Below are 22331 nucleotides of genomic sequence, written 5' to 3' on the forward strand. Positions count from 1 at the left end.
TAAAATGACAAACTTGGAAACGTAAGCATCCACTTTTCTTTATCCTCTAATCACAACTGTTGTTTAGAGGTATGAGTTGTAGTATGAGATGGTCAAATGATCTAAAAAGACCTTTTATAAAATAAAATAACTGCACCACATGGACCTTGACAGCTATAATTGTTTCGAACATTCTCTATGTTAGGCCTGGAAGACCTATCACTTCATACAGTCATGTGACCACCATAATATTGAGACAATTTTGCTGTTGATAACACAATAAAGATAATATTGTTACATCCCTAACCATTCGTCATTTAATAACCTTCAGAAAATCATCATCATTCTGTAATCATTTCTGTAGTTTGTACTCAGAAAGCTCCACATGAGTGTGATCTATTCCCCAGTGAAATAACATCATGTGTGCTTTCAAAAAGGGCCACGTAATGTTGAGTCGTAATCCTTTGTGTTCTTGGGATTATTCTGATTTCAGGTCAAGAAGAATCGTCATGTCATGTTTGAGCCGGAATGAACAGTTTTGATTGCTTGATCCTTAAAAGTCAACATCATGCGGTGAACAACAAGGGCTCTAAACATAGAGAAAGATGGAAAATAGACCGTGATGACGGAGAGAGACCGACACTAAAACATAAAGATGTTCTCGATGTTGAATTCCAAACGTATAAAGATTCAGACTGTGTTCAAAAGACACCACAGGCACCATCACGCACAAAAGTACTCTGATGATGATGATGATGATGAGATCTGATGTTACAATCCAAATGAATCATGACTTTTCATGTTCATGCGCTGCAGAACAGAACTTTTGTCTTTAAGTCTTCTTAAAAGTGCTCTACTGACATCTTGTGTTGACAGTGAAACCATGTTTAACAGAATTAAAACCCAGATCTATACACATCTGCTAACTACCAAACAATACATGTACACGTTTTAAAATCAAGTGTCTGGCATTCTTTTTATTTCGTGAATAAAATGCAGTAAGTCACGTTTTTGATGGCTTTAAAATGTCAAGGCAGAAAATGATGAGAAATGCGTTTCTCAATCATGAAGAGCTCGAGTATCTATAAAAGGTCTTTGGTTCATGAAAAGTTCACAGCTGACCGAGACACTACAGACAAACTCTAGTGATGACTGACAGAATACAAAACCTGTTTTCTTCTCATTAAAAGCTTAAGAAAAAAAGAAAAATGATCAAAAACAACAGACAAACGTTCCCCACCACGGTCTTCCTACAGAAGGGAAGTGATTCATTTGCTTACGGATTAAATGTGAAGTGCCACAGCAGTTTTACAGTACAGTAGACGTAGAGTATGTACGGTATTGTTTTCTCATGTCATGTGTTCAGTTTGTGCAGGTGTTGATGTTTTTTCCGTCAGCTGCATCATCCACCAGAGACAGATGATAGTCTGTGGCAAGAGTCACATGTGAAACGCATCCCACCAAACCTCGCATGTACCGTCTGTTAGTGTGCAGCGCCATCTCCTTCATCCCACCTGAAAACACATCCACAACACATCACCTGGACTGATATCAAGTCATGACTCATATCAAGACTTCATATGAGTTTACGAATCACACATATCATTTCTTTATTCAAATAATAAATGAACGGACAATTCCGTAAAAATGTCAACACCTTACCATGCAAAAACCTAGTTTTTACTAAACTAACAGCACAGATGTCAACATTTAGTGGTTCAAATGTCTCTCTTCAAGTTTTTAAAGCACTTGAAAGCTTTAAAGTTTTTAGTGGATGATTTTTCATAGTCAGGTAAGTGGCATTTTCAGGATTGTCACGTCCATAACGGCACATCTTCCTCATGAATGGACCAGAGTTCATATAATTTTGATTTTAGTTATATTTATATTTTAAATTAACTTTTATTTTTAGAGCTTTAGTTTTTATGTTTTAGCAATTTTGGTACATGCTTTTGTCATTTTTTTATTTATTCGTTTACTTTTGATGTTGCTATATAATATTAATTCATTTCTATTTTAGTTTTTGTTTATCATTATAATTTTAGTGCTTTAAAATTATTTCAATCTATTTTTGAGGCAACATTTCAAAAGTTTTTCCCAGGTCAATATTTCATTTGATTTCAATGAACAGAGACCTTTTCAAAGTTTTCATTTTAGTCAACTAAAACAACCTTGGAATGGACACATGCAAATTAAAATACACAAACTATCTGATGTTCTTAAAAGAGACATCCCATCTCCATTCGGTGGGTATAATTGCTTCTGGTTCGTGCATTTTAATTCACAGAAATCCTACAAAGTTTGTCGTCTCCCAAAAACCGAGTCTTTTTTGTCACATCCATAACGCAGGTTTATTTCCCTTTTTTCAAATAGAAAATTTGTTCATAGACTGACATGTTTAGACTCTATCAACAAGGGTTTAGTCAAATATAAACAGATGGTTCAGTATACTGGTAACGAATACATTCTCTGAGCATTTTATGTCACGTCAATAACGCTGGAATTGCCCGAATACTTTATTTTATTTTCAATTGTCTATTCAACTTCTTTTGTCTATTTGTGTTATTTGTCATTTTTGTTCCTGTGGTGTTTATTCCTTACCAATGTAAAGGTCACCGTTGATGTTCAGCTGTCTCATTTTTCCAGGAGATCTGGCTGTTTTAGCTCCATAATCATCCACCGTCAGTTTCCCAAACTGTCCGTCCCTTTAAACAGACATCATGACATGGAGGAGGCATTCTGACGCATCACATACAACCAACAACTGTCCGTATAGACCACATAAATCTGGCAAATTCTACAGAAAGATTTACATTGAACTCTTTGGCAGATGCTTTTATCCATAGAGACGTGCATCTAGTGTATACATGTCTTTTATTAGTATGTGTGTTCCGTGGGATCGAACACGCGATCTTTGCGTTGCCAGCACATCATTGTTTTCCAGTATATTGTTGATTCAACTAGTCTTTGGAAAGAGATTTCCCGTGGGTTTTTCACATGGAATTCACACAAAAATGTTCCGAAAACACACATTTCACACGTGTTTTTTGGCACATGTTAAACACATGTGGTACAAATGTGATCACATGCGAAAAACATGTGAAATTCAAGGGTAACTACATTGTTTTTGAACATGATTATAATCATGATGAATTGCATTGTGTTTTTAGATTGATCCAGCATGGCCCGTCTCTGACCTGACAGCTTTAACTCTGTGCCACCTGCCGTCACTGAAGGTTCCATTAATGATGACAGAAGCGCCTCCGCTGCCCAGATTATAACTGTAGAGAGAACGATGACATGTCAGGATCATCTCATGACTGAACATGTGTGAAACATGTGTGGTCCTTTCTTGACTTGAGACCTGAAAATGAGCATTGCGTCTTGAAGGCCGAGAGACACGAAGTCGCTGTTGGCTCTCATCGGACTGTCTCCTCTCCAGAGTAGAAGGCCGTCTTCAGACGTGCTCTTAAAACGCATGAAGATGTTTGTTCTGGATCCAGATAACCTGCAGGAACATTGAAACGCACATATTCATGAACTTAAATGTTAATGAATGCATTTATATCTAAATATAGCAGATATGCGAGTACATGTACGCTACCTTTTGAGGATATCTCTGCTGTCATATGTCAGATAACTGCATCCAGTGAACTGAGGGATCTCTATAGATTCAGTAACAGCTGATTCATAAAAGAAAAAGAGTGTGAAGCTCATTCATTTTCACTAGATGGCAGCAGAACACAAAACAGATTACTTCAGGACGATAGTTCCAGTTATAAGGTTGATTTTAAAATATTCTAAATTGAACATTATCCATAAATGTAAAAAAAACATTATTAAAAAATATTTTAGAGAATTAAAATATATATATTACAATCATATATATATATATATATATATATATATGTGAAGAGTTTGGTTCCAAAATGAGATAACTCCATTTAATCTCAATCAAACTGCAGTTGGTCTGTTTTGATTTAAGCTATAATAACAAAAAAAAAACAGCTAACTAACACAATAAAAAGATAATATCATAATAAAAAACATGATTTTTAAAAATAAAAAAACGGAGTTATCTCATTTTGAAACCAAACTCTTCATATATAAATAAATTAAATTAAAAATCTATCTTTGCTGAATGGTGTACAGCACATATATTGTGTGTTTATAAATCATAGAATTTTATTTTTTTAATGCATTCTTAGTGCTTGATTTGATGTGATCAATATGTTGTAACTGCCTTAAATTATATGTTTTGTTCATTGGTTGTTAAAATAAAAATGAATAAATAAATAAACAACAGAATGACAAACAGTAAACATATTGTTTTATAAAAGCACATTAATGACACCATAAAGACATCAGCACTTACTGTTTAAACAATAATTTCCACATTCTGGACAGCGTGAAAAGAAAAAGAATGAAATAAACTTATAAGATACTGTAAAAGAATAACAGACTTACTGCTTCTAGAGGACAGAATACACCATTAGATCAATATAAAAATAACAGAAGTCTATGACAAATCAAACGTGCGCGTATGCGTGTGAGAGTGTGTGCTTGTATACATGGTTTACGAGGACACAAATCTGTGTAATGTGTATAACAACGTAAACATGGTTTACGGGGACACTTCCTGTGTCCTCGTAAACTAAATTGCTTAAAAAACATAGTAAATTATCTTTTTTTTTAAATAAAAATGCCAAAGGTTTTCTGTCATGTTAGGTTTAGGGGTAGGGTCAGGGAATGGAATATACAGTCTATGGAGAGTCCTCGTAAACCATATATACAAGTGTGTGTGTGTGTGTGTGTGTGTGTGTGTGTCCGTGTACCTTTCTGACAGTGTCTCCCATCATACCCAAGCGTGCAGTCACACTCATAGTCGTCCCATTTAGGTCTGCACACTCCTCCATTAGCACACGGGTTCTGTACACACGGGTGATCCGCGTTCAACACGTTCATCCCCAAAGCCTGATCTGGATTCAGCTCTATACTGCGATCATTCAGAGAGATCTGTGTTCAACGAGACGTTCAATATATTATTATACTGCTTTAAGACTTTGACAATTGTAAACGTTGGATGAAAAACTTGCTCAGATGAGAAGTCAGTGTCCTCAAAGGTTAATGTGTTTAACTGCCATCTGGTGTTCATGTCAATAGGACTCAGCTAGCGTGCAGTGTGTGTAGTCTTCAGTGTTCACTATACCTTCTGAACAGCTCCACTGAAAGGTCTCAAGACTCCGGCGCTGCTCTTAATGCCACCATAGTCAGGAACTCCTCCGATATATAGAGGAGAACTACATCTGATCTGTGTGAACGCTCCCTGAGACAGACAAACATGTCACACACATCAAAGGGTCACATATCACACACATCAAACCCATGACCTTGGCGTTTCGCTGCTGTACCTTCAAGGCGTCAATTAAAGAAACACGAAGAACATTTTCGTTGACACCTTTGTTTTGTAAATATGTCTGAAAGATGATGTTCACCTCAGCAGTGCTTTCCACCGGCCTCTGGTTGTCCACCTGCAGAATTCCATTTTTTGCCGTACGAGATGCACGCAGGTCATGCCACGTATCCATGGCAACCGCCTCACTACTCCTGACAAACAACATACATACAACACATCTCTTTTTACCGGTCAAAAACACGTTTTCTTCACGATGTCGTGTCTTATCATTATTACACGCGTCACCTGATGACGGTGGCACCCGAGCCGCAGTCGAAGCGAAACTCCAGGAATCCTCTCGTCAGACCGATGGACAGAAAGTCTCGGCTCTCCGCGTCGTCGGCATAGAGCAGCGTGCCGTCGGGACTGGTTGGTCGGAAAGTGATTTCGAACTCCATGAATGAGAGATAGTTGTGGATGGGCTGAGGCCAGGCGGCGCTGGCGTATGAATACATGCTTTCATTAAACTGTGGCAGAGACAGCGGGAAACCTAAAAATAGAGCAGAGTATGTGACAGGTTTATCTGTTATCATGGGGACCAGTAAAATCTGATCCACGGTAAGTTGATTATATATTACAATGTCCTTAAAATGACGTTTCATGCCGTGTGTAATGTAGACGTGTGTGAATGTAAGCAGTCTGCCGAGTTGTAAAGCCGAAAGTGAACAAATAAAAGGAGTCGACTCTGAATCACGCGAACGAGTCATCTGTCGTTCTAATTTCAGTTGCGGGTCTGATTTGCGTCACTCGGTGTAATGCCCGCCTACGTTTCATTTGTGACGCTGCACGCGGTCGACCAATCACAGCAGACTAGACCATCTGACCAATCAGATCAGAGTAGGCTCACAGAAAGGTGGGGATTAGACAGATGAATCGCCGAACGAATCATTTGAGAGTCAGTCAAGAAGTGAGGTCATAATAACTGCATATTATTAGAAAATGAAGTGTTTTTACACCGTGTGTGTATGTAAACATGTTGTTGGACGCTCCATAAACCAAACTCAAAAATCACAAAATAGTTACTCTTTAATCAAATTAACTGTAAAAATGCAGAAAGGTCATTACATTAAAAAAACAAACATGCGTGTGTGTGTGACTCACTCTCCTCGCAGAGGACGCCCTTATATCCCAGCGGACACAGACAGACGAAAGCATCAGCTCGACTGGCCAAACACAATCCTCCGTTCATGCAGATGACATCATCACACACACTGCTGCGACACTCACCTGAATCACACACACACATTACACTTTAAACATAACACACGTATTATTAAATCAGTAAATGCATTAGGTTACAGCAATGACAACGGTGTACGCGAGCAGAAACGTTCTGTGCCTGAGCAAAGCAGACCAGACCTATCAACTGACCGATGTCTGCTCCGCTCAGTGCGTTTCCTTTAGGCCAGGGTCGAAGGTCAATGACTTTACTGTTGACGCGCAGACTCTGAACACAGCCCTGAAATCCACGATTCGTCCCCACTGCCCTCACCAACCAATAGGCGTTCGGAGCTCCGCCCAGAAACAAAGGCGTGCGGAATGTTATTTTAGTGTACTGACCCTGAACGACACACAGACAAAGATAGAGATTGTTAGAGGCTTTTTATCAAATGGATCGTTCCGGTACTGGATGCCGATTGGTCAATCAAGATACAATATCAGCTTATGTCTAAATATTTCATTTATATATTTGACCCCAGGGCCGGCCCGTGGCATAGGCCACATAGGCAGTTGCCTAGGGCGCAAAATGACCAGAGGGGCGCCAGACGAGAGCGCAAGACATGAGAACAGCAACATTTGCGCAGAGCTTTACAAAATGTAAAAAAAACTTTCTCATTGAACTTTATCTAAATAATAATAAAAAATAATACAAATGTTTGTTTTGTGAGCTCTAATTTTCAAATACAGTATTATTGAGAAAGTTTTATTTTATTTTCAGCGTTATTTTCAAACAGTGAGTACTTAATCAGACACATTTTTATTACAAATATTTTAGTTGTTATTTGTTTACTTCCTATTTCTGTTGATCACTATTCATGTTATAATAAAATATATATTTTGTATAGTAGGGGCGCAATCTAAAATATTGCCTTGGGCACCAACAGAGGCTGGGCCGGCCTTGTTTGACCCTGGACCACAAAACCAGTCTTAAGTAGCACGGGAATATTTGTGTCAAAAGCCGACAAACCATGGTAAGGTGCCAAATCTTTGATTTTTTTATGCCAAAAATCATTAGGATATGAAGTAAAGATCATGTTCCATGGAGATTTTTTGTACATTTACTACCCTAAATATATCAAAACTTAATTTTTGTGCATAATATGCTATGCTAAGGACTTCATTTGGACAACTTTGAAGGCGATTTTCTCAATATTTTGATTTTTTTGCACCCTCAGATTCCAGAGTTTTAAATCTCGGCCAAATATCGTCCTATCCTAATTACCCATAAGACTTATTTTGTTGTCCAGGGTCACATATATTTACAGTATATATACATATTATTTAAACTATTAACCTTAGTTTACTTAATAACGGTTTACAATTTTTTCGTGATAAGAAATGTAAATATTTATGGAATATTGGTTCTGCCACCATGTACAATGATTTTTTCTGCAGTAAAGTTTGTTTTAGGTTTTCCACATTTTTAACGCACCTTTACTATTCTAGAATAACTTTAATAGACAGCCGTCGCTGATAATGATTTAATGTCATGTGTATGTGTATTGTATGTTGTTATACCTGAGAGCGTCCTGATACAGGCGTGTCATTGTCCAATCGCAGCCATCCGTTCATACCGTTTCTAAATAACGTCACTGTGTGCCACTGTCCAATCACAACAGAGCTTTCACTGACGATCTGTGCCGCTCCGGTACCGCAGTTAAACCTGCACACATGATTCACATTCACACATACGACACACAACACAACCCATGTTGAGAGTTACATTATAGTATAAATCAGTCGATCGGACAAAAACAATCTGATCAAATGATCATTTGTTTTTTATTATGCATTCATGTCCAGAACTAAAGTTTACATCTGCGCATTAGGCAGACGACTAATTCTTATATTAATAATGATCGTAATGTTCGTCTTAGAAAGCACTGAAATTCAGACTGAAATGAGACTGCAGTGTCACCTGTAGTGTAGTTTCTTCCGTACGAGAGCCAGAGAGATCAAATCTGCTCTGCCGTGTTCATTCTCCCCACAATATAAGAGCAGTCCGTCTTCAGCTTCAGCCTGACACGTGAAAACATTCATTCCCGTTCATCATCTGCTCTCTGTATTCAAGTGTTAAAGAGTCATGAGCGTACCTTAAACTCCAGACGGATGTGAAAGCTCTGATACGAGTGTTTGAGAGGTTCAAACGTCATGTGAGAGTAGCCCGAGAACTTTGGGAAATGTACTGTTAGACCTGAAACACATATATTATATATTCAGTATTATATTATTGAATAACATGGTTATTTTTGTAAGGTAATATACATAAATGCAATTATTAAAAACAAAAATTAAAGAAATATTCAAATGATTATTTTATTTTAAATTTGATTTGGGGTTATTTTTACTGTGTCCTGTTATATTTAAGAAAAAAACGCAAACAAAAAGCAAAAGCCTTTCAGCAGAATATGAATAATATTTCATATTAAACAGATCATATATATATTTAAGCATATTATAATGTATTATCATATACACTACTGGTCAAATGTTTAGGATCACTCTTTATTTATATTTTTCCACAGTTTAGAAGAATATTAAAACCACGAAATAACACGAATGTAGCTGTGTGAATTTGTGACTAAAGCATCCAAAATAAATAAACTCTATGGTATATTTCAGCATCTTTAAAGTAGCCACCCCTTGACTGGAATCGTACATCTCACATTTCATCATCTAGCTTCTTGAGGTCTCAAACTGGGAAGCGTTTAATACAGTCCTGAAGAAATTTCCATCTATGCTGGACTCCTATTGACTGCTTTTTATTTATTATTTGGTCCAAATAATCCATTTCAAATATATATTTTTTGATCAAATGTAGGTTTTCTAATAGAATAAATTAATATGTTGGCACAATTATATTTTTGTCTACAAAAGTGATTTCAACACAGCTGAGGCCGTGTTCACACTTTGTCACCTTTTTCTTGTCAAAAAAGAAGTCGAGGCGCTTTTTAAGCAAAACAAAATGCTGGTCGCGTTTGGTTACAAATAGTAGCCGAACGCCGTGACTTCGGAGGCAGCGTAACGGAAGTCTATTTGAATTAGAAACAGAGTTCGTCTTGCAATAACTAATCACATATTTAAAAACTACATTACTTATTTCTCGCTAGAAATGCAATCAGAAGTTAATGAAAGTAAAAATTAAACTTATATTTATACAAAACTATCCTTCAACGGGCGTTTCGGCCGCCATTTTATTTTTTAGAGCTTGAGCCTTCTCGACCAATCACGTTCCTCGCACGTTGTTATGGAAACCCCAGGTCTCTGTCATTGGTTAGCTGTGAAAAAGGTGCTTGACGTAGGGCGTTTTTTTCAGAAAAGTTGAACTTTTTTCAACCTCAAAAGACGCTCTGAGCGCTGGCGTTTAAAAAAGCGCTCAGTAAGTTTTTGAAAACACGGTTTACTCCATAGGATTATAATGTAAAGTCAAGTGTGAACACGGCATTAGGCTTCAGATTAAAAGATTTTTATCTTTTTTAAGATACACCCATGGTGTATGTAATATATTATTGTTCTAAATAACAATTCTAGCTAAATGTAGTGTATTAACATGACATAACAGCAGGACTCAGTCCTATCTACTGTAACATGACCACAGCAATACAACAGAAATCAAAATGCAATTTCGGTTTAAAATCCTGCTCATCGTATCTTTATGTTATCCTTTTTGTGGTTATTGTGAAGGTCTGACCTTCCGAGCAGAAGTGTCCGTGTCGGCCGAGGTTACAGTGACATCGCGATCCGCCCGTATCATAGTCATTGATACAGAAGCTGTCAGGAGGACACACGGTCTCATCACATGACACATCATACACCCGCGGCTCTTCACCCTTCCACAGGGTCAGGGACGGACTGGGAGACGGCACAACAGTGCTGGTTGTCGTGTAGGTGGAGCTGGCTACGGTTGTCATGGTAACGGATGCTGTTGATGTGGTCCGGGCTGTTGATGGTGGTGTTGTGGAAGTGAAACTGATATTTCTGGACGGTGGTGCGCGCATCCTGAAAACAGTGTTTCCGAGAGTCCCGGTGCGCGAGCGGAGCGATGAACGCCTGTCGCTCTGCTTTCTGTTAGGAAACGACTTCATCTGCAAGATTAATGAAGACATAAGACAGCACTTCTGACCCGCCAGTCAGCATTTCTAAATTGAGTTGAATTTTGTGCTCTTGTTTGTTTGCAGCTGTAAAGTCTGTAGAACAGTATTAGGTGACTAGTCCAGTTTGCTTCATACAGTCACTCACCTCCTCGATGAAGACGTCATAATCTGAATCATCACTTTCAAACCGATCTTCATCTTTAGGGTCAGAGTTTGAGATGTGGATGTCGTAATCTCCGCTGCTCATGTCCACAGCTCCTGTTTCACAAACACTGCTGTGTTTTACACTTTAACACCATTCAGCGCTGAATCTCACGCTGTGACACTGAAATCAGTTCATTCAGACATACAGAATTAATACAATTAAAGCTACAATCCGCGATCATTCTGGGGTAACCTTAAAAATTCTCAGAAATCAATTCTTGAGTAAATACACAGACAGATCATCTTATCCTATCCTGATTCACAACGGTGAGCTTATCATAATGATTTATCATTTGCGCTGTCGGGTCGCCCCATGCAGGAAATTTGAATTTGGGGGAGTACCTCTAAGCGTCATTACATCACGTCCGTAAACACGAAGGAGAGGAAGCGGCTAGTTTATCACGTGTGTGTGGATGGATGGTGCTGCAGCGTTGTGTTCATTCTTATAAAAGTATCTTAGAATCATCATCATCTATTCTAGATCATGGGTCTTCAACCGGGGGTCAGCGGACCCCCTAGAACTGCAAGGGGTCCGCTAATTACTGTTTACTCACAGGCAACTTTTTGTTAAAAATTTAAAGAAGGGGTATACAGAAATATTACAACCGATGTTCTCTTTAAGCTGCGCACTTGAGCGGCGGCCGCACAAACTCAGTAGCTCCCACTTATTACACTTAATAAAAGGGCACTGATTTCTTTCGCATCGAGAGACAACCTCTACCTCCACTAGAATCATCTTTGTGCCAGGGTCAGTCATCTCATTCAAGCCTTAATAAAAACTAAGGTTCAGGACAAGTAAATGTTTAACTGTCCATCTCACAGTAAAATGAAAATGTATGATGCTGCAAATCCATTAAAATAAGCAAACAATCTATTTAAACAAAAAAATAAGACACAGAAAAGATTATATGTGCAACAATATCATGCATAATAGTGCTAATGTAATGTCTTAACATAATATTGCTGTGAGAATAAGGGTTGTTTCTCTTTAAAACGCTCCGTTTACACATTTAGTATAAGGGGGTCCCTGCTCCATGCATCTCTCATCTAAGGGGTCCTTGCCCCGAAAAAGACCCCTGTTCTAGATGGCTGTGTTTAAAAGCAATGTCATGAAAACATCTTCATTTATTAAGTTCTGATGCTGATTACATATGGGGACTCACTTGTTGTTAATAACAAAGTAACCTCGCGCTCCGTAGAGCTAAAGTGACAGCTGGGCAATTCCGTGAAAATGTCAACCTTAACCACGAAAAAATGACGTTTTTACCAGCGGTTTTTACTATGGTAACAGCACAGACTTTAACATTTGGTGGTTCAGATACCCATGTGAGATCTCTTTTCAAATTTGTAAAGCATTTGTTTTATTTTTAGTGCATGATGTTTCATAGTCAGCTCAGTGCCATTTTCAGGATTGTCACGTCCATCACGCTACATATTCCTCATAAATGGACCCATGAAAATGAATATAAAGTAACTATTTTATATTCTATAAAGAGGCATCCCTTCTCCATTCATTGGGTATTATTGCATCAGGATTGTGCATTTTATTTCACAGAAATCCTACAAAGTTTATCGTCTCCCAAAAACCGCGTCCTTTTTTTGTCACATCCATAACGCATGTTTATTTCCCTTTTTTAAATAGAATCTTTTTTCATAGACTGACATTTTTTGATGTTTAGACTCTGTCAACAAGGGTTCAGTAAAATATAAACAAATGGTTCAATATAATCATAACAAATTCATTCTCTGAGCATTTTTATGTCACATCCATAAAGCAAAAAGTCATGTCCATAACGCTGGAATTGCCCAGCTTCGTCCTAAAGCAAAAGCTGATATCGACAGGGATTTTGAGAGTTGGCTCTAACATCTGAAAAGATTTCATTAACAGGTAAGACGTCACTATCGTGATTTACTTTGTAAATTCTTTGTTTCACGTAGTTAGAACAAAAGTGCCAGATATGGTATGTGTTGTGTTCAGATGACACGTTTCAGATATATTACTTGTAGGAAGTAATTTAGGCGGTATTATCCATATTATTTAGTTTTGTCTACATCAGACACGAAGCTATAACCAATGCTACAATTGTTTTGGAACAAACGTTTCACATTGTATCCGGTCATCTGGTATGGCCACGTTGATGTACAGATGTGCTGTGATGCGTTGAGCAGCAGTCAGTCAGCACAGAGCTCGGATTCATCCGCCCAGAGCAGCAGTGCCAAAGCACAACCCGCGTTTGTGAAAATAACTCCCCATATAACTGCAATGTCATGTTTCAAACTGAGATGGCGACAAAGAGGCCAAACTTCCGGACTGCAGCTTTACGCTGGGTTCATACCAAACGCGAATTAAGCGTTTTGCGCAAGTAAATTATACACAAAATCAATGCAAAGACGCGTATAGACACAAAATCAATGCAAAGACGCGTATAAACGCAAACTCGCGTCAAGCAGTGCGAATGACGCAAATCAGTCCGGAACGCGCGTCAATCTCGTCTTCTGCGAAGTTAGAAAATATCTGTCAGATCGCGTCACTCACGCGAAAATAACGAACTTTTCCCGCGAGTAATAAATAGCGTGGAACGGTCGTGACGTACATGCGGTGCCACGCGCACATTTTTCAAAAGCGTCAGCGACGCATTGAGATGTAAATAGTTCAACTTTTCGGAGTGCCGCGCGCGCACCGCGGGTCATTTGAAGAGAGAAAGTTTTTACACGCAAAATGTGAATCGGGCCTTAAACAGCAGAGATCATTTTAGATAATGTGTGTTTTGGGAGGCTATTCTTAATATACTGTATATAAGCTTTATTGTTGGGGGGACTCACTGAACATTATTAATGCATATGAAGAAACAATAAAGGAGACACATCAGAACTGAGCATTATGATCAAGTGTCTTGGCTCACATCTGGAAGAGATGCGCATCAGCATCAGCTCTGCAGTGTCTCGTGTGTGTGTGGTGACTCACCGAGGGTTCTCACGGGGCTGTTAATGGGACTCGGAGGACTGATTCCAAACACATTCACAGCTCTGATGACAAACTGATACTGAGTCTCAGGAATCAGACCTTTGAGAACCATCGAGTTTGACTCCACAGCTTCTCTGATGTACGTCCACTCAGTGTCCATCTCAGCCCTGCAACACACACGCACGCACACGCTGTAATTTCACTCGCCGTGATGCAAAAAATGGGCAACAGCAGACTTGTAATAAATGACAGTAATATTATAGATGAGAGGTTTTGTGTTCATCTTGAAGACTCGTGTAATGGTGCAGACTCATTAATCTCAGAAGCAGACTGTCCCGGGGTTTAACCGGTTGGGGGGTTCAGTCTAATCTTGTGTAATTGTCAACGAGGATTAGAAATCTGCTCATTTCACACACAAAATCACACTTAAAGTAGATGGTCACAAGCAGTCAAAGGCACTTATTTCTTGTGATTTTTAAAAAAACTTGTAGTGTAAAAACGCTTAAAAATTGCTTTGTTGATAAATACACATTGTACACAAGCATATCAATATTTATAAATGATAAAACCAACATTTTCATTCTATAAGAGTTCATCTAGTAAAAGTATCAGACACAACCATCATGACTTAAAGTTGACCTAAAAACTTCAGAACTTTGCTCATATTTGACTGTGACATTTAAAGGACCAGAATGCTTTGCGGTTAGAGACAGGATTTTGAAGAATGCCTTTGAACTGAAAAATACAATTGTGTTTAACACTATCACTTACTGTATACAGTCAATTTCATCTTTCCACTTGTGTTATTTTATGGTTCTGTTGGTTGAACTACTTTTTTAAATGTGTAAAATAGTCGTTATAAAGAATGAAGACGATCATTCATCATGAGATATTTCTCATGAACACAGTCAGACACAGCAGGAGTTATGTCCGGCGGGTCTTTACTGCGTTTGATGTGTAGTCATGTTGACCGTCAAGTGATCTGAATGAGCCGCTTGTATTCTAGTACAGTAACACAGACATGCATCAGTCATTCAGACATCAGACAGAATAAAGGTCACACGCAAAGAGAGACGAGGGCAAAACTTTTGTTCTAAACATTTTATCCAACACCCTAAATGCTCTGTGACTTTATAAATCGCGTCATGTTATAGTTTGACGTCCTTCCTGAACTGTCCCTTTAAATAAAGATAAAAAGCTTCATACCTGATGTACGCCACCAGGAAGTGGAGCACAGGTGCGCTTTCATCATTGTCTCTGTGTTGCCATGACAACGCCAGCTCCGTGTCTGACACGGCGACCACGTTAGGTTGGGTGGGGGGCGATGGAGGCACGCACGTCTCTATGACAGAGAATAAGACATTGATGATTCATTATTTCACTGAATGCAGAAATATAAATCAGGGTGTTTTTCGGGCTCACCGTGGGAAGCAGTGCTGATGTCTCTGGGCATGCTGGGTCTGCCTTCACCCGCCCATCCAAACGCCCCGACACTGACACGATACTGTGTGGCCACCTTCAGCTTCCCGATCACCACATCCTAACACACACACACCGCACGAGACTGTACCGTACGACATCAATCAACATACCACAACATTACATATTAAAAACAATCTACTTACAAAGCTCGCCTGTCCGTCAAACTGCCCCTGAAACACAACATGAAATCTGTTGAGGTCACACGGTTTCCCAAATATGTCCCACAGTCATGATTTGTTTAATAATCAGCATATGTGTTTAAATTTGTTAAACTGTAATATTCTATCATATTTTTACTCTCTCTTTAGGCCCGATTCACATTTCGCGTCTTAAACCACGCAGAAAACGCGAGCTGCGCCGATTTCTCTCTTCAAATGACCCGCGGTGCGTGCGCGGCACTCCATAAAGTTGAACTATTTCTATCTCGATGCGGCGCCGACGCCGCGTGCCTAGAAAAATGTGCGCATCGCGACCGAATCGCCCCCCATTTGCTCCCGCCTGCCACGCGTCTACATTTAAAATAACGAATATGCACAGAAAATACGTTAAATGTGAATCAAGCCTAAAGAGAGAAAGCTGCGCGGCTCACGGTTTTAGATGCGAAATGTGAATCGGGCCTTACTCTTTTTCATGTAGAGTTGATCCATAGAATGCATGTTTAATGTTTATTTTTCTACTAAACAGTAAAAATGCATCAGTGGCCTACGAGCCTTTAATGTTTGATCAGTTCTTAATGTTAATCTTATAAAACTGCAAAAATAAGATTTATATTAATCTCGTACAGTTGTGAGCATCTCCAGACTCAATGGCACCTCCAGGACGTCATCAGCGCCGACCGGACGGTTATTCCTCATCTCTGCGTAAAACACCTGAAAAGTTGACATCAAACAGTGTCATGGGTTATTCACCATTGTGTCTTGACGGTAAAATGTGTTGTAAAAATAAGGTTATCATGGGCTTGCAGGCACATTTCAGTGAATAATGAATCTGACATTAGATGAACCGGTTAAAAACAGCTGTAACCCTTCATTTTTGTGATTATTTACTTTGATTTATTTGCTGCTTGACTTTTTTAATTTTTGTGCTCTTTATGTGTGTGCGTGGTCAGAGAGTTCTGTTTGTTTGTTCTGTGTTTATAATTGAAAAATCCTCAAGTATTTTAGTAAGAGTTAAACCTCAAGTAAGAGTTAAACCCCTCAAATCACTACAGTTTATCTACTTCACTTTACTCTTGGTAAACACAAAACAAACAATATAATAAACATGATGAGAAGATAAAGTACAGAAAATCTATAAATGCATAAAAATAAAGAGAGAGATTGTAATGATTATTCAGTGATTAAACTGGTGATTATTGGCAGTCATTTTACTACAGTGAGCAAACTGACCTAAGAAAATACGTCTTGTTTTTACTCAAAAAATATGAAATTTCAGTGAATTTGTGCTTAAAACAAGCCAAACAATCTGCCAAAGGGGTAAGAAAAATAATCTTGAATTGAGTGACTAAGAAAAAAATAAACCTTAATTCAAGATTATTTTTCTTACCCCATTGGCAGATTTTTTGGCTTGTTTTAAGCACAAATTCACTGAAATTTCATATTTTTTTACTAAAACCAGACAAATTTTGCTCATCAAGAAAATGTATCTTGATTCAAGAATTTGTAGACATGTTTACTGGAAAACAAGAAAAAAGTCTAAGTAAGAAAGTCATTTTTTGCAGTTAGGCCTATAAAAGAACTTTATTTCAGTGAAAACGGTTATTTGGTAAGTAGATTTTTGGCAGATGTCAGCAGAAGCGAAGAACTGAGGAACACTAGAGGAGAGATGATGACGTGAGAGACCCGTGTACCTTATAACCTGTGATGGTTGTGACGTGTCTGCGGGGCATCTTCCATCGGGTGCTGATCGCTGTACAGTTCACCGTCTCCAACTGAACATCCAGAGGAGGACTCAACCTCTCTGATACACGACCAAAGATATTAAAGTTAAAAAGATGCGCCACTGCCCTTACAATGAATGGGGAGGAACGCAACGCTCAATATGGCCGCTCTAGCGAAGGGAGTCCCGCCTTCCAGTGAAACGAGCCAATCGTCAATCAGTATTGACTGACGACTCTCTGGGGCGGGGCTCTCGTGAGGCGCTCACCAGCCTGTGCGCATGCCCGGTGGATAAAGCGATCTCGAAAAAGGTGATTTTAAGCGCAATTTAAGATCAGCAAACCCAAGTTATGGTACAGTTAATGTCAGGTTTAATTATTGATGGGACATATGCTGTTTAATTGTGATTTTTGCCAACGATTTTTAAAATATCTGCCTTCCCCCATTCAAGTAGATAGGACTGTGGACTTGCCATTAACTGCCCAGAAGCGGTCCAAACATGGCCGCCGAGTGGCACCACTTCCGTAAACTGACTTTGGCACGACACATTCATCATGCATCACATAACAATACTTCAGTAAAACACATTTTTACACATTGAGGGAACATTCATTGGTATGTATAAAAGGTTAATACACAATCATCCACAGTGAAGGATTTCAAGATTTCAGATGATGCCCGAGGTCCTGAAAACTGACTGTTATCTTACACTTCACTCACATACCCGTATATGTAAGAATATTTCATTCATTGTTACGGTCATTTCATTTTTATGTCATATAAAGGTTGTTTGTGTCAAACACATTTTTGCAAGCACATTGTTGGATCAGATCTGTTAAGCAGGATGCAGAAGTTTGTGAAACTATTCATATTTCATATTACACAAAACGTATGCAGAAAGTAAACAAATCCAAGTGACTATAGGCAAAAAGTTCAAACGATCTCTGGACTTAAAGCAGTTTTAAATGATTTTTCATCAAGTGTGTGTGTGTATGAAGAGATGTTGAGGCATCCGTCGCCTCATTATGTCTCATAATATCAGATTCAATCACTTCTTAGTAAATACATCACAAAGACAAATTATGAGATTTCATCTTGTGCTGCGTTTGGAAATTAAAGCTGTCAAAAAAAGAAACTTTAATTTCTTACCTTTTCATTACTTTTGGACCTTGGTGCAATGCACTTTTTAGTAATAACACCCCATACAGGGTGCAGAGCTTTAAAACTCCTTTAAAAGTATTCCCACCCCACATAGGGTGTCGAAATACGCTTTTAAAATTCATCTCCACCCCATATAGGGCGTTGAGAGTGAAGACATATAAAATGAATCAGCAGGTGTTATTTTAGGACAGGCTAAATCTATCAATATTATTCTATCAATATTCATTTTCCCTGAAGTGCATGCACTTTTATTCAATGTGTACACTTGATAAATGTTGTTTTCTCACCAGCTTTAAGTATACGTTTATACAGTACGGACTACACAAAACTAACAAACACAAAATAAAACCAACATAAACTCCAAATTTGATTTCATGGAGTCTTTCATCTAAAAGCTACACCTAGAGATGATTAAAGTATGGATTTTTAGGAGACAGAAAACAACAAAAGTGGAATTGATGTTAAAGTTTCTATGACGCAGAACTTTTGAAAGGTCCCTCAGAGCAAAATGTTCTCTCTACATTAACAACATTCAGAGTCAAAAGACACCAGCCACAGATTTCTACACATAGATTTAAATTAGGGCTGTCAACGTTAACGCGTTAACGCATGCGATTAATTTTTTCAAATTAACGCGTGAGAAAATATTTATCGCAATTAACGCAGCATCCGTTTGTTTTGACATCCTTTGTCTAGCGTTACATTATGTAATCACGCTCTTATTCGTGTACAGGCTTTTAAACCACTTAAGCGCGATTTGAAACAGTTGCTTTGACGCGATCAATGAAGATAGACAGCTTCTAAACTGTGGGACGCGGCAAAACGCAGCGCGAGGTCCAGTCTGGTGTAAACAGTCACGGGCTGAAGGCTGCGTCGGTGAATCTCTGTCAGACAGCGCATACGTGTTAAGTTCTCTTTCGTGCTTGAATGGATAAAACCACACAAGATTATGTCAGAAAGCCCGTTTTGTCTAGCATTTTCTTAAGCAAGACTTCAAAGTGTAAAATAAAATCTTAAATGAATGCAAAGAGTTGTGAAAATGTGAGCGCGGTGACGGTCAGATCTGCGTACTGAGACAGCTCTTAAAGGAGCCGCGCTCTTAAACGTGCTGCTGTGACTCCTGTCACTAATGTTAATCAAAGAACAAAATAAAAGAAGAAATCAATGTGATTTTGTAGCTTTAATGAGAATTCTTCTGCATTTAATTTATAATTTAGCATTAATAAAGACTGTAAAGTGTCCTTCAATTCCTGTATGTTTCCTACATGAGCTCTCAATTATACTGTTGAAAGGCTATAATTCATGTTAAAATAATCAATTTAATAGAGACATCAGTTACAGTACTAATATCAAAATGCTAGCTTTCATAAAATGATGCTGTTAAAGAAATATGTTGTTTCTACATCAATTTGAAGATTAAATGTGAAATTATTAAAATGTAAAAGTATATTTTAAAATATAATAGTTATGTGCGATTAATCGTGATTAATCAGATTAATTTTTTTAATCGATTGACAGCACTAATTTAAATACAAATAAATGTACACAACGCACAATTGTGAAAGTGCTTTAGAACTGAACGGAATTTAAAATGTGTTTTAATGCACATGACGGTTGGCTATGAGTTTCAGGGCAAATACTGTACATCTCGCTGATAAATCACATGTTCATCTCTCCATCAACATGACACAAAAACACCTGTGTGAACCAAACACACACACTACAATCACACACACGTGTGCTGACATCTGTCAGTTCTTTTAAAACACGTTTCTGAGGGAGAATGAATGTGGTTCAATAGTCACCGCCATCATAACTGAGTTTTTCAAATGAAGATTAAATCACTCACCTGATTTCCACTTTTTTGCGCACACAACAACATTAAACATCCAAACCACCGCAAGAACGACGGTCACTCTTTTCTCCAGACGCATTTTGGAAATAAGCATTGCATCAATCCAAGATCAGATGGTGTCACTCCTCATCCTAACCTCAACGACACGGTTGACTGTCAATCAGAAGGCTTCTTCTCAGTCTGATGATGAGATACTGTATGAAGTTCAGTCTCCAGGAGCCCAAAACTCAAACGCTGAACTCTAAAGACGCTCAGAAGGAAATGAGCTGTCTGAGACTGAATCCTGACACTGTTTCAGAGCGTTTTGAAGACAAGCAGAGAGGTGATGAGACAGAGACGCTCAGAGTTAAGAGGATAACACGTCTAATCTACAGATGGACACTTGAGCTCGCCTCACTAACTCTAACTGACCGATATAGAAACACACAGAGAGAGAGAGAGAGAGACAACACTGTGACACACACTGAAACATGACTGACAAGAACATTTTTATATCCCTTGTAGTTATAGACGGTGTCAGCGGCAACAACATAAACAAACGTTATGTAGCCCAAACTTAAATAAAATATTTTAATATTAATATTTAATATTTTTATTGTATATTAATTGGTTTAAATGAAATGAAATGAAATGAAATTAAGCATAGATAAAACAAAACTCAACTCAACTATAATTTAATCATTTCATAATTTAATTTCATTACATTTCATTTCATTTATTATATTATATGAATATATTAATAAATTTTTTAAATAATTATAAATTAAATATGAGTAAACTGTTAGTAGTAGGCCTCCTTCGGTCTGTTGTCGACCATGGATACTGTGCCCAAGGTATCTGTGGTGCTGCGACTGAAGCAGTGTTGCTGATGGCTGGTGAGACCGATGCGGGAGTGGCAGTCCAAAGTGCAAATATGGCTGGCCGTGGGGGATTCCCGAGTGCTAGGATCCTCCGTCTGGCTCGCCTCTCCTCTGCCAGGTTCATGACCCCCCTCCCTTCCTCAGCTGTTTCCTGAGCCGCAGTGTCCTCCCTTTTCTCTGTGTTGATGTCCAGAGCTTTCATGTCACGCTTGCAGACGTCTTTATTCCGCAGCTGGGGGCGTCCTTGAGGTCTTTTGCCGGAGGCCAGCTCACTACATAAAATGTCCTTAGGAATCCGGCCGTCCCTCATACGGCGCACATGGCCCTGCCATCATGGTTGAAGTGGTCAGCTTGGGATTCTCCCAGGCACTAGTGGTCAGTCGTCCCAAGATTGTTGGGGCCTTGTGGACGTTTGTGGATTTCTGTATCTAGGGACAGGTTGTCATCGATAGTGGAGGCAAGGTAGGTGAATTGGTGTCCCACTTCAAGCTCGTAGTTGTCGTCGGTGATGACAGGTGGTGTGTCCACATCCTGGCGCAACACGTTGGTCTTCTTTAGGCTGAGAGTCAGACCGATGTCCCTGCAGGCTTGGGAGAATCTGTCCGAGAGACACTGTAGGTCTTGTGTGCGAAGTGACCGCTGCGTCGTCGGCAAAGAGCATATCTCTGATGATGATCCAGCGCACCTTGGTTTTTGCTCTCAGTCTTGCGATGTTGTTGAGTCTGCCATCTGATCTCGTGTGCAAGCACACCCCCTCTGTTGAGGTCCCAAAGGCATGTTTCAGGAGAAGAAGATGCCGAAGAGGGCCGGAGCAAGGACACAGCCTTGTTTCGCGTCACTTTTGATGTCAAAAGGTTCGGCCATACTGCTCTCATACTGGAAGGTTGCCTTCATGCCGTCATGGAAGGATCTGATCGCGCTGTGTAGCTTTGGGGGGCATCAGATCTTCAGGAGGATGCTGAAGAGCGCATCTCAGTAAACCTCGGTTAGGTCAATAAAGGCGATGAAGAGGGGCTTCTGCTGTTCTCTGCACTTCTCCTGCAATAAATTAATCAATTGTTATATAACTAAACACAGACCGGATGTTAACTGTGGGTCAGGCGCGTGCGTCTATAAAGTAATTACAGACGGCAGACAGTTTCTGTAACACACACACAGGCACATCTATAAATGGGTTG

General features: G+C 39.0%; 1 protein-coding gene across 1 annotated transcript; it reads right to left on the reverse strand.

Annotated features, from left to right (window-relative positions):
- Positions 1-928: 928 nt before the first annotated feature.
- Positions 929-20583, reverse strand: LOC130545062 (pikachurin). Its single transcript, XM_057319389.1, has 24 exons — positions 20288-20583; positions 17250-17359; positions 16183-16269; positions 15544-15570; positions 15341-15458; positions 15125-15260; positions 13919-14085; positions 10895-11007; positions 10347-10740; positions 8749-8849; positions 8574-8674; positions 8174-8318; positions 6806-6995; positions 6536-6661; positions 5681-5924; positions 5475-5586; positions 5189-5305; positions 4815-4995; positions 4355-4378; positions 3584-3662; positions 3344-3487; positions 3177-3260; positions 2581-2684; positions 929-1493 (listed from the first exon to the last, which is right to left on the reverse strand). Exons 1-24 carry the CDS (start codon positions 20385-20387, stop codon positions 1342-1344), a joined length of 3156 nt encoding a protein of 1051 aa, XP_057175372.1. The 5' UTR covers positions 20388-20583; the 3' UTR covers positions 929-1341.
- Positions 20584-22331: the final 1748 nt, after the last annotated feature.

This window comes from Triplophysa rosa, linkage group LG2 (genome assembly GCF_024868665.1).
Source record: "Triplophysa rosa linkage group LG2, Trosa_1v2, whole genome shotgun sequence".
In the NCBI taxonomy this organism is placed as follows: domain Eukaryota; kingdom Metazoa; phylum Chordata; class Actinopteri; order Cypriniformes; family Nemacheilidae; genus Triplophysa; species Triplophysa rosa.